Raw genomic sequence first — 17,518 nt, forward strand, 5'->3', positions numbered from 1 at the left:
TGCATTAAAAATATTCCAAGACAGGCTACCAATATACGGTGCCACGTTTGGTGCACCGCAATCTGCTCACTGATTGAGCAACAGCTTTGGGGGACTTCTCTAATGGAGGTACAGAATTAGTAGTCACTCTATTTCTGGTCACTCTAAAACCATTTCTAGTAACTCCAATTAAAACTGTTCCTCGGACACAGGAGTAATAATTGTTGCGAAAGATAAAAAAATTGCTGTGCCTTATCTTTTCGAGCGGGCCTTAAAATTGGACGTCGCGCTGTCCGTACGACATGAGAGCTGTACAATAACGTAAAGGAAAACTTCAATATGCGAAAATCGGTTTTTTATTTGTCAAAGTGTCTCCCACATGCGGGCCGTTCTGTGTACACAAGTTCCACAGAAGCGGGTATAAATATATTAAAGATTATTCTCTGGAAATTTCAAGCATTTTCTTCTACGACTGGATTTTTCGAATTGCATGCAGTACAGTGGGAGAGTTTCTCAAGAAAACGGACAGCGTGGTTGCACGTGTTGCTCTCCGCAGTGAAGATCGCTGTGACCTACTTCTTGTGATGAGCCAGAACGATGGGGCTGCGAGTGAGAAAAAGGAAAAGGAGTACTTTAGAAACGTGCAACTGCGGCCACCATTGCCGAGCAATGTTATTCGTGGAGAGCGGCAGCGCGGAAGCATTCTAAATGCGGGTAAAGGTGAAGTTCAAAAATTATCTTTTTTTTTTTTTTACACAGCGTATAAATTCCCCTCTCTGCTTGCTTCGATGCAGGCGACATCCCAAAAGCATTTCAAGGACAGAGCCGCACATTTATTTTCTATGCTTATCATCAGCCGGCAACTTCACCTCGACGTCATATCCTTTCTACCTCTTATGCTATAATCGCCGTATTCTTTATTTTGGAAAGTTAATGAGCCCTAGCTCTTTCCTCCATCGCATGGCGCCAAGATAACGACAATTCAAACTACATATACTAGTCCTGAAATTAGTTTGTTTATTCGTTGGTTACATTTATTACAGCAGATACCTAGACACTAACACGGCGTTATTGTATGGACGCTGAAAACTTGAACGTTTTCAAAGAATCTTAAAATTTCAACACACTGCGACAGGAAAAAGAAATGTAAAACAGTGGAGTATAAGCAACTGATTTATGTGGCATAACAGCAAAATCACCACTTTACTATGCAGGAGATCCCAATTATAAATTCCGTTAGGAAAGATGTGAGTGCCAGCTCGTGCGGCTGCCGGACAAGCGTTGCTGAGGTCGCGTAATTAGACGCCATTTACTGGGTCTACACAGGGCAAAGTTCGTTTCTGTTCACATTTTATGCCTTAAGTTGGTTGTAGTGGCGCTAGCGTTGGCTTCGACCACTTTGCCTAGATATGCTGCGCAAGGCACTTGGGTGTGATAGCGTCAGTTCTGACAACTGCTGGACACCGCGCCTGCGAAGTGACGTGTGTGAAGCGACATGGGGAGAACGAAGCTCGCTGAGCCCGCGCGGCGACTGCTGACATCCCGTATCCCTCATTTCCACGTCGCAGTATCATTATCGGCGAGCCCACCACCGCGACTCCTCATTTCGACATTCCAGTTGCTCGCTGCGCCATCCCTGCAGCTCACGGCAGGCGCCGCTTTTTCTCGGTGGCAGTGATGACGGCCTCCCGCAGACGCTTGATAAGCGCAGCCGGTAACGGACGCCTGGCGCCACCAAAAAATCCCTGAATGACCCAATGGCGATCTCGCATTAACAAGAATATTTTCATAAGTCATGCGGCCCTTGCACGGCCCCAATTTCATTGTGTTTTCCCGCCTAAAGCGCTCGTCTCTGTGCACGTATTTCCAGGTCCTCGTTTGAGTGCTGTTTTCGCCGTATTATGGGTAATCGGCTAGCCCAAGTTGCAACCTTAGTTAGATGCAACGAGATTCCTTTGGGTACATTTTTTAGCTAAATATTTTAACCTCTTGACCGAGGGCTTTTCGCCTCACGATCTTCTACACTCGACCATAGCCCAGCCGATTCACCTTCCGATCAGCCGTGTAAACGATATGTCAACTGTGTAGGCGAGCCGTATGTTGGTGGGCTACGGATTAATTTCGAACGCTGAAATCTGGGCACACGTGCGCTCCGAATTTTCTCCTTCATCTGGAAAGGAAAACAGTTAACGTAGCGTCCGGGAGCGGAGCCGCAATGTCATTGGGCTCAGCAGCAGCACAACAGCGCCTGAGACACTGCGCGATCAGTGCGGAGGGTGGCGGGCACGAAGGGCACGGCGCCAGGTTATCCTGGGCCGCAGTGCAGGCCCACCACGCATGACCGTCGGCGAGCTCCCCGGCATCTTCTGGCTCAGCAGTCTATTGCTGAGGCAGACTGGAAAACTTCGCGTCTTCGATGTTTCCAGGAAGGGTGCATCTCTCACTGAAATGTTACGACGAGTGAAACCACCTGAAACATGTGGCCGACGTTGGGAAAGGCCTGTTGTACCTGACAAGTCCCAGCCGAGCCCTTACCTGTGGGCAGGTTTAGGGCATCGCTGATTGCACCAGTGGCGTAAAAGGTAAGCACACCCTTCGTGAAAGCTTAAATGCGAGATATTGCAAGTGACGTTCCAAAAACACGATGTGCCCTGTGTTTTGCTGAGCCAAGTTTCACAAATGAAACTACTTCTTTTGGTGCACTCAAGGGAGGATTACAGTGCGGTATACGGGGCACAGAAAGCGAAATAACAGCCGTATGCGCGCGAGACTACTTCATAAGTACTTGCAATGATGAAAAATATTTCAATTTTCTGGAGCGCTCCCCTTGTTTTCTGTTTTGCGAGCATTTGGTAGTGTACGTACCAGTCGGGCACGTTGGAGGCGTCCTCGCAGGTGTAGCTGTAGTGGCTGAATGCCTTTCCGTATCCGCAGCTGATGAGCCGGGGCTTGTCGTTGACGCAGGTGATGAGGCGCGTGCAGTCAGCCGGGTGCGGGTAGCGTGGGTACGGGTAGAACTTGGCGCCAGGTCCGGTCACCTTGTCGGGGCACCGGAAGCCCACGATGGCTGCACGAGTATTTTCTCGCATCACGGTCCAACTCACAGTGCGGCCAGCACCACTTTTGCTGCTTCTGGAGCAGCTAAGCTCTACTAACCGTTCCCGAGCAAGCTACATCAGGGGGCGCTAAACAGGCGAACATTGTTTTCGCCACTCGAAAGCCACGAAGAGAAAAATAACTTATTCAGCTATTTTTCTCATTGGAACATATAAGGGCGCAACACTTCTTAGTTTCATTTTTTTATAATAAACAAACAAGTTTACAATAACACGCAACAGCACGTTCCTCGCTGTAGGAAAGACTAGAAGGCTCTTGTTTCGGCGACTACTTTTAGCTCCGATTTCTCTGGCTTCATTAAGGTTTCCCACCATATTTCCCGCCATCCTTTTCCTTTGCCTGTTACATCAACCTGACATAAAGCCAGCCGGTTTGCTTGATGAACTCTCTATTTATTCGCAGCGATACTAGCTAAGGCATCGTGCTGCTGAGCCCAAGGACAAGGGTTCACTCCCCGACCGCGGCGGCCACTTTTCTGATGGAGACGAAAAGCGAAAACGCGCGTCTGTTCAAGATTTCGGCGCGCGTTCAAGATCCCCATGTGGTCAAAATTAATCCGAAACCCTCCACTACGGCGCGCCTCATCGCCTGTGAAGCGTCGGCGCGTTGAACCTCCTAATAAATCAATCAGCTCCACCCAGTGTGAAATCTTCTAGAGCAGCGGGGCTATGGTTCTCTAGCGTCGGCTCGAACGTCAACGGGCAGTTGCCCGATAACAGCAGTGCCGTCTCCGCGCAAATTCTATTGTTCCCGCAAGGGAATAAGCAGCTAAACGTCAGCAGCCACACGTTCCATCCTCTCTTCCTCACCTGGACGCAGTGGTCTCAAGCCCTTGCGAGACCACTGCGTCCTCTACCGGGGCGCCTGGCAACCGGTTTCTGTGAGGCCGCCGGCGGCGAGACTACGGCGCCCTCTATCGCTGTGTCTGGAAACCTGCTCCTACCCCTCAGTGACGCACGACTTACTGCAGACAGACGAACAGGCTTGACCATCGGGTGGCCACTTTATCATGTCATGTTTGAATGGAAGCATCGCTCTGCCTGCTGATGTTCGCTAAAGGCTTCTTTAGCAGAGTTTATTGGCGCAAGGGCACCTATGACCAAAAGGGCCAGTGCTACCGTCGGATAAAAATGTGTTAAAGGTTGTATTACTTCAAAGCAGCCACATTAAATTAAAGGTACGAATAAAGTGTCACTATGGGTAGAAAGCACGAGGAAAGGTAAGAGTAATGCGTAAAATAAATTAAAATTAAATGTTCATATAATTACAGTGGTCAAAGGACCACTTGAAGTAGTTGGTTCTGCTCTATGAAGATTACGAGGAGTGATTTCAGCAAATGGTGTGTAGGGCTATAAAAAATAAAAAGCGTTGCTAACAACCATTGCAACGGGTGTCAGATGGGTAGCTTCTGCTCCCTTTTAAAATAATCCTGCTTCAAAAAATGACGTCTTCAGGGAATTCTACAACTCTAGTACGCAAACATTTAAGACTATCGGGTAGAAAATTTACAGTGTTTGTTGGGATATGCTTACTCTATATTTCCGCGAAATCTCGCCTACTGTCTGGTTTTATAGCTGAACACTAAATATAAAACATGCATGACTGAGAGACCCTGTCAACATCGAATGAAGTTCGGTAGCTGGTCTTTGAAGGTGATCAGCTACCTTTTCCTATTCTTAGAGCTAAAAAATAAGAACCATTGATGCAGATGGAATAACCATACGACTCGTTCAGTTTGTTCAAGATGTAGTTTTTCCTTGCGTAACACACATATTTAATCGCTATTTACCCCAAGACGTCTTTTCGCAACGAATGCAACTAGGAAAAGTTAAGGTCTTTTTACAAAGGGAGTTCAAAATCATTGGGCAGCATCAAACCTTCTTCGATACTAACAGTTGTTTCTAGACGCTTGGAAAAGATTATTCTGTCTAGGTTGTTACACTTTTGAGATGAGCATGGGGTACTGACAACAGCACAATTTGGTTTTCAGAAACAGCGCTCACGGGGCATTCTCTGTGAGAGCAGAAGTAATTTATCCTAAAGGCACTTGATAAACGGGGACTAGCACTTTACATAATCGTTGACTTTACAGAAGGATTTGATTATTTGAATCGCACGTTGTAAATAATAAAGCTGGAAGCCTATGGTTTTCGCGGAATACAGTTATCACTCATATCATCATACCTAAGCTGCAGACAACAGTATGCTCATATTGCCGCGAACTATACGCTCTGATTGGTTTATTCGTGTGTTATGTTGCTAGCGTCTGGCCGCGTCCAGATTTCCTATCTTAGAAGTGTGGCGCACCTTTTCGTCACGTTATTTTGTATGCGGCGCAGGCTATCTTTTCTGTTAGGGAGAGGGTATCGTCTGTCGTCAGCAGGTAGAATGCTCGCCTTTGGTCGTCAATGTTCTCGATGAAATTGGATAGTATCTGGAAGGATTAACCCCGAAAGATAAACGCTCGAAAAACAAACTCCGCTGCATTCGATTCTTCGACGCAGTCTGCGCACGTCACTTCGTTGACTCTGATGATGAGTTGCTAGGTGGGATTGGCCAGTCGACTAACAGTTACGAGAGAACGATGACTCCTGTGCTCACAATACAGACGATAGCCATTTTCTTGATTTTTGGATTGACTGTTATTATTTATTACTTTCAGATGTACAGAAATCAAGAGGTCCCTTGTACAACTCGAGGAATGGACTGTATTTGAAATAAACCCGAATAAGACGAGGACCATAATATTCCACCCAAAAAGCACAAATGTATACGTTGATAAAAACATTTTTGAAAAATTTGCCCCCCCCCCCCCCCTGCAGTTTAGATGCAAAGACTGAGGAAACAGCGGAGGTGGTGGTCTTCACTAGCTTTAACTTAATTGGCTTTTTTTAGGTCTGCTCCTTTCTTAAGAGGAAGATTGTTAAAAAGCGAAGCTTTTCCATGTAAACTGCGTTATATCAAAGAACACAATCCACCCTCCTCAAGTCCAAATCCAAACTGCCAAAGTCCAGAGCCAAATTCCACTTCAACTCAGCCAAAGTCCAAAGCAAAACACCCGTACTTAGAACCTAAAGGAAATGCTGAGCACCGAGCGTAATGGTAGCGCACGGTAAAGAAAAAAATGATTGCTCAATCGCATAGACTACGGTTTCATAACGCCAGGGAGACATGTTCGATTCTGACCACGGGAAGTGTTTTTTTTCTGTCTTTTCATTTCGCTTACAAGTTATTGTTCCCCGGGGCTGCTGTTTCCTTTGCAGAATTTGATTGATTGATTGATTGATTGATTGATTGATTGATTGATTGATTGATTGATTGATTGATTGATTGATTGATTGATTGATTGATTGATTGATTGATTGATTGATTGATTGATTGATTGATTGATTGTAGCGTTTAACGCACCGGCGCAACGCAGGCGATGAGGCGCGCCGTAGTGGAGGGTTCCGGATTAATTTTTATCACCTGGGGGTCTTTAACGTGCGCTGAAATCTCGTATAAACGGGCGTGTTTGCTTTTCGCCTCCATCAGAAAAGCGACCGCCGCTGCCAGGAATCGAACCCGCATCCTTGTGCTCAGCAGCACAACGCCTGAGCCACTGGGCCACCGCAGCGAGTCTTCGCAGAATTTCAAGCAAAAAAGCAGAATAGAAAAAAATGATCAGCCAAAAAATCGATTGTACGGCTAGAATTCATGATTTTTATTTCAATCCTACGAAATTTCAAACACCAACTTCAGTAAAAAACAACAAGTGTGCATGAAGTGTACAAGTTGACATCTCCCGTTGCCGGAGCATTGCCGGTAAACTGCCGGCAACTTTTCTCTGGAGCTAATCTGCCGGCTGCCGGCAAAATAGCACCGACGAAATTGTGCCGGCAGAATAATCACGTGGTCTCTGGGCCAGCCAATAAGAAAAAAAAACTGCCGACAAAATATCCATATCAAAATTACTCTTGCGGCAGCTACGACAGCTTCCTCATAGCCAAAGTGGTAGGTACTGTAATATTGCTATAGTTGTTCTGATCCCTATTCAGCTGCATGCAGGGAGCGCGTTAAGTGCTGGGTTGGGGTAAGCCTTTGCTGTTCACGGGTGTTGGGTAGCGGTAAGTCTTTGCTGTTCACGGGTTGATGACAACACTGCGGGCGACAGTATACACAACACACGCTGTATTCTACTTTGGAAAACGTGGCCTCACAGCCTGATATAGTCCGAGTGTTTGCGCTGTATATATGATATTGTTTTTGTTCATTTTTTTTTTGTGATGCAAGTATGCTGTCCAAGAGTTCCACAGGCTACAGCTGATTTGGTCTTTGATGCGTCAGTGAAGAATTTAGCGACATTGTACTCGTTTAGGAGGTATAAGATTTTAACTGCCAACGCTGATCCTTTCCTGCGTGTGTGTCAAAATTAGCTGTAGCAAATGTAAATTTATGCACCTATATTCTAGGGGTGACATTTATTGTTTTTAAATTGTTATGGACAGTCTGGAGCGATGGAGTTGATCATCACTAAAAACGGCTGAGCTGAGGAAGGTCGATCATTCTTGCATGATTCTTGAGATGCCTTCTGTTAGGGGGTGACACTGGGTCTCAAGCTGCGATGTAAGCTACAGGGCGTACGTAACACCAACAGAAGTGCGCTGCTACTCTGAACACCAATAATCGGATTCAGTATAAAGGATCACCAATAGTTTAATAGTCCCTGTCGCCGACCTGATGGTTGATGCATCGGATCAAGCGTTTTCAAGGGTGTTAAAAGATTACCAGTATATTCCCCCCGTAATCTATAACAAAATTAAGGCTTTCGTATAAATCTAGTAAACACGTCTTGTGAGGCGCCATTTCGATTGATTTTAAGGTTTAGCGCGCCTACGATACACAGGCGATCAGGCGCGCGGTAGTGGAGGGATTCGGATCAATTTTGACCACCTGGGGATGCTTAACGGGCGCCGAAATCTGGGCTTTTTTGCTTTCCGCCACCATCAGAAAAACGACCGCCATTTCCGGGATTTGAACCCGCGTCCATGTACTCATCAGCACAGCGCCATAGCCACTGAGCCACCGCGGCGGGTGCAAGGCTCCATTTTGTGACCATTAATATATTAAGCACACAAAGAGCACACCTAGACTTCAAATATTTCTTTGAAACGAGAGCCTCGAGTCAAAGATCGGGCCGAGAAACTTCTGTTCACTCTTGATACTGTAGTTATGTCATTTTAGGTAGATTTCTGTTTCGTGAACAATGCGTCTTTGAACTTGAATCCGGTCTCGTCTACCCCTTTGTAGGGCATGTTCACTCATGCTGGATCTCGTGTTCGCCCGATCTGAAACCGATGTGCACATCGCCAACATACACAGACTAGGAAATGGTCGGCGTAAGTGCACTACGTAAGGAGATTATTATTACGATAAAAAAATGTGCAGCTCAGCCCAGCTCCCTGCGGTACATCTGCCTTTTGTGTAAACGGCTTTGACACACTGCTACTTTTTTCTCCAAGAAATGTACATTCATAAACGTAGCGTCAGATGGTTTTTAGCATATCTTCTTGAAGGTTAAGGGAACAAATGTCTGCTAGTATACCAAGCTGCCAGGTGGCATCATATGCTTTCTTATGTCAAAGAATACCGACGAAAGGTACTGTTTATCTGTAAACGCATATGTTTTTTGGTAATCCAAGCGGACAAGTTGGTCAAGTGTCAATATTTGTTCTGGAGGTCACACTGGGAAGGATCTAGGAGCCGGTTAGCATCTAAGAAATTCATTTATATGCGGTTCACCATTTTTTTTCTAATACCTCTCCGAGACAACTTGTTAGCGTTTATAGGTCTTTAGCTTGAGGGTACACATTGATATTTTTTTTCTTCAACATTAGAAAAAAAATTCCCCCGCATTTCCCCGAGGGGGAGAATGTGAAAGTGCGAATGCACGGTTGTCGGCCCGCTTCCGGCGCTTGCGCTCGGCCCCCGCAGCCCACCGCCTTCTCTTCCATCTCTTCCATCGGGTTTGTAGTATCACGTGTACACCACGCAGTTATCAAGCCGCTATAACGCCGCTGAGTCGCCAACGCACGCCGCTGACGACGTAGTTTGAATGCGTTAAAGATATAAGGCGCGTTACTCACTCTGATATCAGCGTGGCTTCCGTGGCTTAGTCGGTAGCGCGTCGCGCTGCGGCCGCAAAGTCCTCGGATCGAAACCTGGCGCCGGATGCTATTTCTTTTTTAAATGTAGAGGAGCACTGCGGACGCCAACGCCGCCGACGCCGCCGCCGCCGCCGCCGCCGGCGGTGGATGGTTTGGGGTCGCTTATAAAGAGCATTCGCTCTTAAAAATGGCCTGTTTCAGTCTTGCGGGGCTGTATGCACTGTTCCACATTTTATTTAAGAGGGATTGTAATGCAATTTGTGCTTCTTGGTGTTAGTTTTTAACCATTTGATACTGAATATTATTGGCCCAGGTGCGGCTTTATCGAAAGGGTTCGGGCAAGCTTTGAATTCAGCGATGAAAGATCAGTGTTATATGATTGCTTATGATAACATTTCTTCGTATTTTTTGTCTTGTTTTGTTTGTACTTCAAGAATTCGCTAGAGTAGTGCGCTGCACTTGATGCAGATTTGAAGAATGCTATCAATTGCATCTGGGCGCCTGACAGACCAGATTATCGCCGACGTAGTCAACTAGTGTGCGGGGCCGGGTTGGCTGCCCTTGCAGTCTGCGTATCCTGTTCCATACCTATTTTTGGCGAGTCTTAGAATATATGTCTTAAGTTTACTTCTGACAGCTTTCTTTTTTGGTATTCGCTTCGCCTTCTCGACTGCGATTGGGTGTGTTTCAAGTTTATGTGGCTCTCAGCTGTACGAGAGGTACGGAAAAAGGCACCATGCTGATTTTGTTTCTCCCTAGCACTTTGGCCGAATGCCGCCTTAATAAACGATCGATCGCTTTTTTATCCTGATCATTTATTTTTGGCCCCAAACTTATACGATGTGATAACACGTCTGGCATGGTCATAACAAGTTTGGAATTGCCTCGCTTTCATGACCAGCTCGTAAAAGCTCTGATATTCTTGTCCGTCATGACAGGTGGAACATTGTTATGTGTTCTGCGTAAGGAGGAGAAGAGCGCACCTTCCGAATCGCACCCGTCGACCAGGTCAGGCCAGTTACATGAGTGGGTGGCGTCGTCGTAGGCGAGACCCGGCTCGCAGTTGGTCAGGTTGGCCAAGCCCCACTCGCACTTGAAGTATTGCAGGCAGCTGCCGCTCGGGAAAATGCCGAACTGCCAGGGACAGTCAGGCGAAGGAATGGGGCCGGCTGCACGAACATGAGACGCACGATACACTCACGATGAGCACAGGCTCTAAATGGCTGCGCGGAGGCTGGGTGAGCCTACAGTTAATTTCAATGTTGCCTTCAGGAGCGTTCCCGAACGAGCATTCCCCGTGCCCTCATGATCCCGCCTGCGTTCCCGTTTTATTGCTTGTTCGCAGAAGAGCACTCCCGAGCACAGATTGGCAACCGCCACCATAGGCTCTGAAAAATGCACCGCGAAAAACTGCAGGACATCCAAACAACCTACGAAAGCATCCCAGGTGCGAGGACGGGTACTGCACCGGCTTTCCAAGTTGCGGCAACAGCGAACGCCACGGGTCACGAACTCGTCAACAGTCTATCCAAAGGTATCCCTAAGGATGCAATATGCTGGAGCTCGGCGGGGCATCTTTCACCATGCGAGAATTTACACATCAGGTTGCTTTATTTTGAATTTAGTTTTTACATACAACTACTTATACTACTAGGAATACTCCTATTAATACTACGTTTACTATTAACAATCAATCGTTCATTCGCACCCGAGTTACATCCGATACGGTTCGGCTTGGTACAAATAAACAAACAGGACATTTCAACAGACCCTTCAGCATAGTCAATGCACAGACTGCATAGACTGAAAGACGACACAATGTCCCCAAAAAACTTAAAGAACTCAGCCAAAGAGATCAAGACGGTGATGTATACACTACAGCCGACAGCCAGAAGTTCTAAATACACTCCTTAAAGCTGATTTCAGGAGTGCGAACAAAAATTGTTAACATGGATATCCTACAACATGAGCAGCAAAACAACTGGCTAACTCTTAGTACAGAAAAACAAATTCTGTTCTCAAGAACAATGAAATAAAATTGCCAGCCCTTTTGTCGGTCCTTGGAAAAGCACGAAGCGCTTTATGGTAACTGAACAGGTTGCAGATGCTCTTAAATACGTATTTTGGACGCCGTAGTACTCCTTCCCGTCTCGCTCGTTCAGATGGCCGACGCTACTTCAGCTTGGTTTTTCCGGTAAAATGACGTTCTCGTTTGATTTTCCTTGCATCCAACCGTGCTTTTTGTGTCCGCAGCTTAATAGCCATTCGCGATGGGGGAAATCAGCATCACCGAGTTGGTCCCCCATCTGTCTTACGATTGCAGAATCTTTCTTGTCGTCTTATCGTTTCGCGGCGTAGCAGCCCCGTAACAGGGTTTGCTCCAATCGGTATCCCGGCAGCATAACACCAGCTTGGAGAATGCTTGGACGCTGCTTCCTTCCATGGCCCTCACGAAGTGGTAGCGCCGCGGCACCCGCTAAGGGTACGAACAAAGCAATGCATTTGTTAGTACGTCTATTAAGCCTTGCTCGCTTTTGTGTCAAGACTGCTGCAGGCAGACACTGAAATATAAGCTGTGTCCGAATCGACGAAAACGTAGTCCTTCTTGTGTGCGCGTCTGTGAAACATTCACTCAGTGTGTTTGGCGTTTCTTTCAACTGCTGACAGCACTTTTGTGAGAAGTCAAGACGCGTCTTGCGCGCTGCTGTAGAGTTCATGTGCAGGCTGTTTATAAGAGAGGAATCCCCACTTCCTCTTTGATCTGGAAAAGGAAGTCCTGGATCTGGAGGTGGGACCTAAAGAGGAACATTATTTGAGGCCAAAACTCTGCATGCTGCAACAGTATGTCCTGTTTTTGAGCTGTTTATTTTTTATATGCACCAACCAGCGCAACTACAAACCCGACTAAAGTAAGCAACCTTGTTACCAACGAAGGCATTGACTCCTTAGTTAGCCTAGTCCGTGCGACGTGCGTCCAGGGCAATTTACATGTTCATGCATCACTCTCATGAATTCGGTTTTGGAGTAATAGTCAGGAACGCTGTGAAAGCCTTCCTTGACAGAGTCGACGGTTGAGGGTACGTATTCTGTGGCAGAGCAAGTAGGCTCGCCAACCTTAGCAAGTATCAGTGCCTTTAAGGCCAGTATGTTGTTTTGGGTTGGTTGATACGGTGTCTTCATACGTTTGAATCGGCTTAAAAGTTCGGGGCTCGAAGAACGTTGTTTCGAAGCGAGGTATCACTCAGACGGGCCATATTAAATTCCTCACGTGCATGGGGCATAACTGTGATGCCCTCCGGGGCACCTAGATCGTTCCTGTGAGCTTTGAAAAGAGCGCTCACGTTCACGAGGAGATCGTGGAGGAGATAGATCAGGAACGCTTCTTTTCAGCATGATGATGCGGAACTAAGGTTGAGGTATCTCGCTGGAGCTTCCCTATGTACAGCTCTTCCCTACGTGTGCTGGTAACAGAGTGGCTCGCCTAGGGTGGTGTGATGGGACAAAATAGGGTTAACTTAAATTAAAGTAAATATGCACGGACAAGGAAATGGGCTGTGGTGGTGAGAGCAGCTGGCCGCCGTCGATATCCACTGCTATCCACTGCTTCCTCCCGTCCCGTTTATGGCCAGGGAGACCGACCGGGCTGCCACATTGCCAAGTCCTAGCGAGCCGGATTGGCAGTCATCAGCTATAAATAACCCCCTCCCCTTTCTCCTCGGACCTGATGAGGTGTCGGCACGCAAAGCCAGACAGTTTCGGGTCCCTTTCTCCTCTCCTCCCCCCACCCCTCAAAACCTCGAAAGAAAGAAAGAAAGTAGCCCGAAAACCGGTGGGACTCGTTTACAACTAGGTCCAGCTTGCAAGCTTCAACTGGAAAACAAAAGAAACAAACACCGGTTGAAGTGGCCGCTACGAAATGAAATTGACGGAGTCGATGGGAGGTGCGTTCGAGCCGTGTGTCCCCGTAGCGGCCTCCATCAGCTGACCTTCGCATCTTGGAGAGTACGGATGGTAAATGCAGGAGCTTTGTTCAAAAACACCCCCGCGACAGAAAAGTAACGCTGTCGCTTCACGTATACTAATAGACAACCGTAGATGCGCTTTGTAAATTTCCCCTAGACCAAATAATGAACAGCGGTAAATGCACCCTTTATTTCAAATGATCATGCTTCGACGGAAATCTGTAACTTATGCCACTTACCCTTCGGACGCCTGCAGCACACTTAATAATGCTTGTTACGTTAACAAAGAGTATCTGGTAATTTTAATCACAGTTCTCGTGCTGTTAAAATACGAAGGTAGGTAGATACGGCTCTCACGTTTGTCCAGCCTTTCACCGCAGTCTATGCGCCAGTTGTAGTTGCAGAAGTCGTAGATACCGCCGTTAGGGTCGAAAAGCAGGCCGTTGGGGCAGACCTCCTCGGTGACGGTGCCGTTCTCGCAGCGCGTATAGCGGTCGCAGGCCGTCGGGTGGGGCCAGGCCAGCAGGCCGGGGTCGGGACAGTGGCGGGGCTCCACCACCAGGGGCACCGCTCCTGCAACAGCGCTTGGTCAGCGGATGGGGCTGCAAGAAAATGGCTCGCACATTGACACCGGACGCTATTCGTGACGCTCAAGCTCCGCGTGGCTAATAACTATTGGGATCATTCAGAGAAAATGCACCACCATTCGAGGAGAATATAACAATATTCTCACAAGGCCGCTATAATATGTATAATATAATCAGCCGAGGACATTATAACATGAAGAATATAATATAATAAGGCCGCTGTGGTCTCTTTAGCAAGTACAGGCGCATAATCTACATATTACACATTCAAATGGCGCCCAAGTCATTGTTATAGTTTTCGCCGTGAAGAGAAAAGGGAAAACAGAAGGCAGCCCCGCTCTGTTCTCCGAAAAATAATACAAGTCACAGCGTAAATTGCGGAACCACATACGAGCCGGTTACCGGCAGTCTTGGGTGACGCAACGGAAATAGTCAGCAGAAGGTGACCAGAGCAGTCCTGGTTTGTTTTGCTTTTGGTTGTTTTGTTTTCTTGACCTGCTTCGGATCACGGGTGTTAGGTTGGATTCCATTCGCAAATCCTGAGCGGTCGCAGAGGTTCGCCGCACGTCGCGCTGCTCCCTCGAAGAGCATGGTCTCCAAAAGGGCTTTGTGAGCGCACACGCTCCTACCGGAGCAATGTGCCGAGGCGTGACGAGACCGAAAAGTTTTCCGGTAGCGTGTACTTAGGGCACTTGAAACGCGTCTGCCTCCCTGCTAGCATTTTCTACTTTCTCGGTCTAGACGTTGCCCAACACTGCCCATTACGAAGGTTTATTTAGCGTTTTCAGAAGCAGAAGAAAAAAACAAAAAAAAACGGCGAAGGCATGTTTGTACGCCATCGTCGTCGGAGCTGAGATCCACAATGCTTGATTCCGAGTTTTAACTGCTTGAATCGGACACGCTTTCCTCAATAGCAAGAGCGCGAGAGGGCACGCAGCATGAATGAATGAATCGCTTTATTGAGCAGGAGGCCGTAGGCCCTGGTTGGGGATTGGGTCAGGAGAAAAAAAAAAGTTTACATTTAAAAGATCACTGTTCAATGTTCAAGTCATGGCTATAGCCCTAGCTCCTTTCACATCTGTGTCCGGGCACATAGATTAGAAACACGCATCACACTGCCTTGAACAGGCCACTCACAATCGCGTAGTTCGCCACACACTCAAGCGCGGAGGGGTCCGATCTAAGTAGGTCGAGGTGATCTTGCTCTGAAGATGGCGGGGTGAATTTCTGGATGAGTGTATCACGTCCTTTGGGGAAGGCAGGACACCTCCAGATTAGGTGACACAAGTTCGGAATGGTGTCCGTGTCACAAAACGGGCAGAAGGCCGACCAAGTGACGTTTGGAAAGTGCCATTTCCTAAGAATGTCCGGGGTGTGGGCCACGTTCGCGTGGGCTTTGTTTGCGAAAATTTCGGCCGATCTTGACAGTCCGCTTATGAGGGATAAGAAGCCAGGCGGAGACGCATCGTGTAGTCGCCTACGGCTCTCAGTGTGCAGTTGGCGACGCTGTTGGGGCCAGGTATTGGAGGGTTGCTCTTCGTGCGAGTGTGGGTCAGTGGGAGGTGAAAGAGACTGAAGACTCTCCCGGGCAGCGTCGTGTGCCTCCTGATTCCCAACAGCACTGGTGGAATGGCCAGGTGTCCAAGCCAATCTAATTTCCAAGTTTTTCTTCTGTAGCGTTTTAATTAGTGAAAGAATCTGATTAGCAACGCCATTGCGACTGTACGACTTGTTCAGTTCTTGAAGGGCCACGTGGGAGTCGGTGATGATCCTAAAGCGAGTGGTACTATGAGCAGTGAGTTGGGGTTCCTGCTCCTGAAGTCTTCGAAGGGCGCCGAAGATACCAAGCAATTCCGCTTCTTCCACTAGCCCGAAATGATTAAATACACGATTTGATCCATTGAGAAGCGGAAGGTCTGGGCATCCTTTTTCTTTTTGTGACGCTGCGCGCACTTGCCGGAGCAGATGCGTATGGCGGTTAGAAAGGGAGAGCAGAGCGGAAGCCGACGGCGACAACCTCACGAGAGAAAAAACGCGTCCAGCGAGTTCCAGCCCAATGCCCGACTTTGGGAGCGTAAGTTTTCTTTCCGGGAAGCGACCTTGGCCGCGACAGTGCCCTCAATGTGCCGTTGGAAGTTGATTCTGTTACTCCCAATCGGCCATTGGAACGTGTTTGCTCCAAACGTAGCAAAAACGTTGCTCAAAAGGCGCTCCCGGTGTGTCATTAGAATTTAACATTAATTTCCTTGTCAACAGCGGTGGCAGCCAGTAAACTATTTTAAAACCAGCTGTTTTCGGCCAGCCGTGTTTTTACTGCGAAGCAGTATATCTCTACTAGCCAAGGGTTCTGTCACAACCGTCGGCGTCATAGAAAACTCCTGCGAACAAATAAGAGCCAGAAAAAAAAGAAAGAAATTACTGGGACCGCCAGGAATCGAACCTGGACCCGAATAGAGTAACACAGTGACAGCCCGTCGTCATCTTATCGACTAAGCTACGTTTACACGAGGGCACGGGAGAAACAGATGGCACACTCAATAACCACAGCGGCGGGTCTACAACCTGCGTCATTCAAAGCCCTCGTGTGAAGTGCAAACCCCATAATGTATGATAACGGCGTTCGCGTGATTTGTATTAGCAGCGAACGGAACAGGGTCTGGGGAAAATGAGGTCGGGGAGGGCGCTCTCTGGCGGCGACGCATTAAACAGGAGGGAAGGGGAGGCAGTGAGAGAGCCATGGCCGCGCGTGCCGCCTTCCCTTCCCTTTCCTTCCCTTTCGCAAGACGGTACTCTCCGTTTTCTCTCCGTTTTCGCTGCTGTTTTCGGTCGTCTCTGGTTTCACTCTTTGTAGAGCTAAGTGGGGGATTTGAAGTGACCTAACATGGGTAATCGTTGCGGGTGTCGTTTACAGCTTCGCAGTCCCTCCACCTTCACAGCGTGGATGGGAGCCAATTTTTTTAACTGCTGAGCTAGCTAGTTTGCGCTGTGCAGTGCTTCGGGGTGTGAAAAAGTTACGTATAACTGAGACATAAAAATTTGCAGTGCACGTTCTTTTTTGAAAGGAACATGTTTCTGCCTGTAGGTAAGGTCCTTATTTCTTCATTTTGATGACCATTGCGCATTGTTGTGCATAGGGAGGGGTTCATATGGTGTTTATAGCTTGCAGTACCACCATCAGTATGGGATGGAGGCGAAAGCGAAAATGCCAGTGTGTTCGAGATCTCCGCGAAAGTTAAAAGGGGCCCTGAAAGGCGTTTTGACTACCCTAAATGAACTAGCGAAATCGTTAAGTTGACTGGTCAACGTTGTCTGTGCCAGTAGAACATTTTTACGTGCAGCGGAAAGCTCATACCTTCGTTGTAAAGTTTGTTGTCCCGTTCCCACCCTTTCCTGCGTGTTTTTGGGCTCCGCCTATCTTCTTCTACGTACGTCATCAAGTCTACCATGCGCGTCACGAAGAAGGAATCTGCAATTGGACGACTTTTTCTCGTACTTCCGGCGAAAAGAAGCGTCGTCTTCTCAGCTTCGACGGGTCGCGGCGGCGCCTATGGTTAGCGCTTCCGCAGCATGCTTAACGCAATCGTGTTCGTCTATATTTATTTTTTATTACTCCATTATCACGCTTCTCGTTAAGGCGCGTTGGCTGGGCCGACACGGCGATGACACGACGACGGCGACGCCGACTTCCAAGTTGGCAACCACCTTGTCACACGACGCCAACGTCGGC

At 47.8% G+C, this 17,518-nt stretch overlaps 1 protein-coding gene across 1 annotated transcript in view; it reads right to left on the reverse strand.

Annotated features, from left to right (window-relative positions):
* Window positions 1–325: 325 nt before the first annotated feature.
* LOC144165950 (protein obstructor-E-like) overlaps window positions 326–17,518 on the reverse strand; it is an 86,187-nt gene continuing 68,994 nt past the window's right edge. Inside the window, exons 2-5 of the mRNA XM_077695641.1 lie at window positions 13,562–13,777; window positions 10,226–10,411; window positions 2,845–3,046; window positions 326–582 (exon numbers count right to left, since the gene is read on the reverse strand). Coding sequence (XP_077551767.1) covers window positions 552–582; window positions 2,845–3,046; window positions 10,226–10,411; window positions 13,562–13,777 — 635 coding nt within the window. The 3' untranslated portion in view covers window positions 326–551. The remainder of the gene's footprint in view (window positions 583–2,844; window positions 3,047–10,225; window positions 10,412–13,561; window positions 13,778–17,518) is intronic.

This window comes from Haemaphysalis longicornis, unplaced genomic scaffold, assembly GCF_048455015.1.
Source record: "Haemaphysalis longicornis isolate Haplotype H1 unplaced genomic scaffold, Haemaphysalis longicornis Haplotype H1 scaffold_1, whole genome shotgun sequence".
Classification (NCBI taxonomy): domain Eukaryota; kingdom Metazoa; phylum Arthropoda; class Arachnida; order Ixodida; family Ixodidae; genus Haemaphysalis; species Haemaphysalis longicornis.